We start from the raw sequence: 4,976 nt of genomic DNA, 5'->3' as shown, positions 1-4,976 counted from the left end.
AAGGTTTAGTTTGAATTATTATTTAATAAAAGGATTATGCAACACAGATGGATATCTAACGTGAAATTTAAATTCTGTTACTTGTTTTTTTTTTAGATAAACTCTAATCACATTCATATCATTCAAGTTAGGTAGCATTTATAATAATCTGTTCCCAAGAATTGAAAAAAAAAAAAAAGCAGAAACGCTGAAGCACTAAAAATGAAACATTATTGGCTGAATCTCACAAAACCTGTGAAGAACATTCATTTATTCATCTTGGAAGTACTTGTTGTAAAGCATTTAAAGTGCCCCTAATATGCCATTTTGAATATTGCCTTTCATGCAGTGTGTAATGTAGCTGTCTGTGAATATAAAATATCTGCAAAGTTGTGAAGCCGACAGTGCACGGTAAATAAAGTTATTGTCTCTCAAAAAAAAAGAATTGACTCTGAATCACCTAAACGAGTCATCAGGAATTCGAATCCCACTTTTGTGACGGCAACACGTCACGGGGTAATACATTTGCATAATGCCGGCCTATGTTCTACGTTGGGCATTTTCACCTTCGCTTGGCATTCTGATACAGTTCCCACACGTACATAACAATGACTCTGCTATCACGTCTTATAACTGCCACAAACTAAGTTGACACTTACCACTGAGAAACATCCTGCTCCAGTCGTGCTTGTGAATCAGCGCCTGGTTGATCAACTAGACGTTTCATCATTGGACTCAGGCTTGAATTTATAAGGTAAAATTGAAACCATCTTTTCTCTCCATACATTCTCTATGGAGCTGTCATTCAGTTATGGCAATTGGCGCTTTGTTTCCGACATGCGCTGTATGCGGTAGACCAATAACAAAAGATTGGGTCATCTGACCAATCAGAGAAGAGTAGGCTCACGGAAAGGAGGGGTTTAGAGAGCCTGTTTCTTTGAACTGCTTCGTACGAATCGTTTACGAATCATTGAGAAATGCAGTGAAATTAAATGTATATTATGAGAAAATGAAAGTGTTTTTTGACCTTGCATGCATGTAAACCTGTTGCAGGAGCCTCCCAAAACAATATTAGGAACTTTAAAAATGGCATAATAGGGGCACTTTAAACGATAAAGATAAATAAAATACTACATTAATGGGAATCTAATGAAAATCGCCATTGAGAATAATAACAGTTACAAAATAATTAAGGTAAAACATCCAGATGCATTACTGAGAACTGGAATGATAATGTGTTTATTTGTTATGATAAAACTTGCAGTGATACTAAAATAGACTATTTTCTTTATGCAAAATATAATCTCTTGATTTTGTTGTGAAATATGACCTGAATATGTTTAAAGAGATTCACTCTCATGAAAATGAAGTTTCGATATGGGTTTTAAAACTTTGATTTATCAGTCTGCCAGCTCCCATTTGCCTTGTTCAGAGAAGAACTACTTCCATGTTTTGTATTGTTCCCTGACTTTAAATCTTGTCCGGCTGTCTCAGCTATGGGCTGCTTTTCCTCCTGATCTCTCTCTCTATGGTAAAAGTAGTTGAAATTGGAGACTATTACAGGCACAGGTAGGGCGATGGTCAACACCCCAGCAATGGCACATAGAGTGCCCACCATCTTACCGCCTAGTGTAATAGGATACATGTCTCCATATCCCACAGTGGTCATGGTAACTACTGCCCACCAGAATCCATCAGGGATGCTAACAAATTGGGTGTTGGGATCATCCACCTCAGCGAAATAGATGGCGCTGGAGAAGAGGATGACGCCTATGAAGAGAAAGAAGATGAGCAGGCCAAGTTCCCTCATGCTGGCCTTGAGCGTCTGGCCCAGGATCTGCAGCCCTTTGGAGTGTCTGGAAAGTTTAAAGATCCTGAAGACTCGCACCAGTCTAATGATTCGCAGGATGGCCAGGGACATATTCTGTCCCATGTTGGACTTATTGGTGGTGGTCACGATCTCAGTTATCAAAGTGACGAAATAGGGAATAATGGAGACAATGTCAATCATGTTCATGATGTTGTTAAAAAATTCCCGCTTGCTGGGGCAAACCAGGAAACGCACACAGAACTCGAAGAAGAACCAGATGATGCATGCAGTCTCAAGAATGAAGAAGGGGTCGGAGAAGGTGCTGGTGATGGTTTTGGGAGAGGCACTTGGAGGAGCACCTGAAGGATGCGTCTGGTTGAAGGAAACACCCGCAGTCGGAAAAATCTCCAGGTCCTCACGGAATTCTGGGAGAGTCTCTATGCAGAATATGATGATGGAGATGACGATGACGAGGATGGAAACGAGCGCGACCCCTCGGGCTGCGTTTGAGCTCTCGGGATATTCAAAAAGCAGCCAGAACTGCCTGTAAAACTCATTGGGCGGCAGTGGGGTCTCCACATCTTTGATAAAGCCTTCCTCCTCGCGGAACTGGTCCATGGCTTCCTGTCCTAACTCGTAGAAGTTAATCTCATCCGCGAAGACATCTAAAGGTACGTTCGCAGGACGCCGGACCTTCCCCCCTGACTGATAGTAGTACAGGATCCCATCAAAGCTCGGACGATTGCGGTCAAAGAAATACTCATTTCTCATGGGGTCAAAATAGCCCATTCTTTTCACTGGGTTGCCCAGAAGGGTGTCTGGGAACTGGTCGAGGGTCCTCAGACGAGTTTCGAAGCGAAGACCGGCGATGTTAATGATAATCTTTTGATCGCCTTCATCAAGAGGTCGCTTATCAATAAACAAGTCCTCGTATTCTTTGGCCAGTTTACTGAAGATTGTCTCACTTTGTGATCCTTCACTGTTCACAAGTAACTTCCAGTTGGAAATCAGACTAGCGCAGCTGGCACGACCTCTCCTCGTGTGAGGGGGTAGGACAGGTGATTGTGGTTTGTCCAGATTTTGTGGGGTCTTCTCTTTATATGGCAACACTTTTGCAGAATTGCAGTAGGTGCTGCCAGGTCCAAACTCTGGGATTTCTACCCTTAAAGCCGTCATCTCATTGGGATAGTCTGGGTCATTGAAATTGTCCACACCGTTAGTATTCTCCATACCCTCAAAGTCAACTAGCGCCACCTCTATCCTTCCAGCCTGGACAGTCATGTGGCTCCAGATATCAGACAACCACCAAATTCAACCAGAACAAACCCACTGGTTCAATATTTCAAATTCTCTTCAGCATTTGATTTTGAGGTGGAGGTCAACACAATGAGGAAGAATCCAAGGTGCGTGACCTGCAAAACAAAGAAGAAGAGTTTGAATCTATTTTTGACCAATAAAACTCCAGTAAATGGTGTTTGACAAGCACATTGTTTCTTGGTTACTGGCCTGGGTGAAGCACTGAGGAGAGCAGCTGGCAAAGGTGACATATTTTGGTAGGTGTCAGCATCACAATACTTCCAAAAATGTCAGTCGACGCTGGGTTATTTTTGTTTTCGCTGTGAATCGCTTTTAAACTGCAAATGTGGGAGTGATGGCATATTTCACACGTCTATAACAGTCCATGAAGGAAATAGTAATAAGTATCATCCTCTTTCAGACTGATACGTTATCTCTTGTTTACAATAAAATATAATCAAATTGAATATTATATCATGCATGTGAATCTCACGCATCTCACAATATGTCAAGGTCATATTTTACCCCCTGTTATTAACAGTTAGTAAGGTAGTTGTTAAGTTTAGGTATGTTGTAGAATTAAGGGATCTAAAATATGGTCATGCAGAATAAGGCATTAATATGTGCTTTATAAGTACTAATAAACAGCCAATATGCTGGTAATATGCATGCTAATAAGCAACTAGTTAATAGTGAGAATTGGTCCCTAAACTAAAGTGTAACCAGAGGGCTTAATTATCATGAAAGTATGTGTCTGAAAATGAAAGAAAGCAGGGAATTACAATGTTACAATTACCATTTTCTTTTTATTTTAGGATAAAATGTGACATGGACACCCATTCACATGAACACACAAATGCTTTAAGAATTTCATTTAAATACTTTTGCAAAGCTTAATTGCTTTCCCATTTCCCCTCGCTGTCAGAAACTCAAGTTTCGTACATGTGAACAGACATTTGGATGGGTTCCCTGCTGTTCTTAATGTGACACAGACGTTTCCAGTATCTATGGTGACACACCTCTGACATAACAGTCGGCTGGACATCACCTCAGCTAAAGTGTAACCCCTGTCAAACACTTGACACCAGAGTCCTGGCCTGTGAGGCAGTGTTGGAGAATAAGAGAGTTGCTGGAAGAGAAGTTGAGAAATAGTAGCAGAGGGAAGGAAGCAGAGAGAGAAAGAGAAACTGCTTGCCCAGTAAAGGCCAAGACAGTGGGGAAAACAATCGGCCCTCATCTAATTCACTTACTATTCCACTGACCTACACTGGGCTCAGAGGAAATGTTGCAGTGCTATCAGCCAAGCTGTACTACAAGTCATTAGCAACAGCACTTTGTAGAGCCAAAAAGTAATATTTTTTCTCCCCATGGTTTTAAGACTGAAAATCTAAAACATTTCAATGAAATTTCGAATAAATACAAAGCAGCATATCAGGAAATAAATTAATATTAGTGATGCCTACACTATTATTATTGCTCAAATTAACTTTCATATCTTTTCAAAACTCCTTAGCCTAAGTATTAACATTCAGTGCATAACTCGTCCCACACGTTTGTATTACCGATGTGAACGCTACCTCGGATCTACTATTGTGCTTGTAAATTTTTACCATAAGTGACTTTCGGGTCCAAAATTCCATAGACAACATTGAATGAGAGAATCGGAGGTTAATCTAGAGACCAGAATATCAGGGATGAGCTCAGAAAATTGCAATTGGCTCTTTTAGAGAGTTGGACTTGTAACCCAAAGGTCACGGGTTTGAGTCTCGGTACCGGCAGGGATTGTAGGTGGGGGAATGAATGTACAGTCCTTTCTTTCACCTTCAATACCACAACTGAGGGGAGAACCTTGAGCAAGGCACCGAACCCAACTGCTCCCCGGATGCCGCAA

At 41.1% G+C, this 4,976-nt stretch overlaps 1 protein-coding gene across 1 annotated transcript; it reads right to left on the bottom strand.

Moving 5' to 3' along the window:
- Window positions 1–1,324: 1,324 nt before the first annotated feature.
- On the bottom strand, window positions 1,325–3,206 carry LOC107746341 (potassium voltage-gated channel subfamily A member 10-like). Its single transcript, XM_016560493.1, has one exon. It carries the CDS (start codon window positions 3,068–3,070, stop codon window positions 1,364–1,366), a length of 1,707 nt encoding a protein of 568 aa, XP_016415979.1. The 5' UTR covers window positions 3,071–3,206; the 3' UTR covers window positions 1,325–1,363.
- Between the last annotated feature and the right edge of the window lie 1,770 nt (window positions 3,207–4,976).

The sequence above is a fragment of the Sinocyclocheilus rhinocerous genome, unplaced genomic scaffold (assembly GCF_001515625.1).
Source record: "Sinocyclocheilus rhinocerous isolate Xijiao unplaced genomic scaffold, SAMN03320098_v1.1 scaffold2393, whole genome shotgun sequence".
NCBI classification, from domain to species: domain Eukaryota; kingdom Metazoa; phylum Chordata; class Actinopteri; order Cypriniformes; family Cyprinidae; genus Sinocyclocheilus; species Sinocyclocheilus rhinocerous.
Note: the sequence above shows the minus strand (reverse complement) of the source record. Positions and strands in the feature narration are given on the sequence as shown.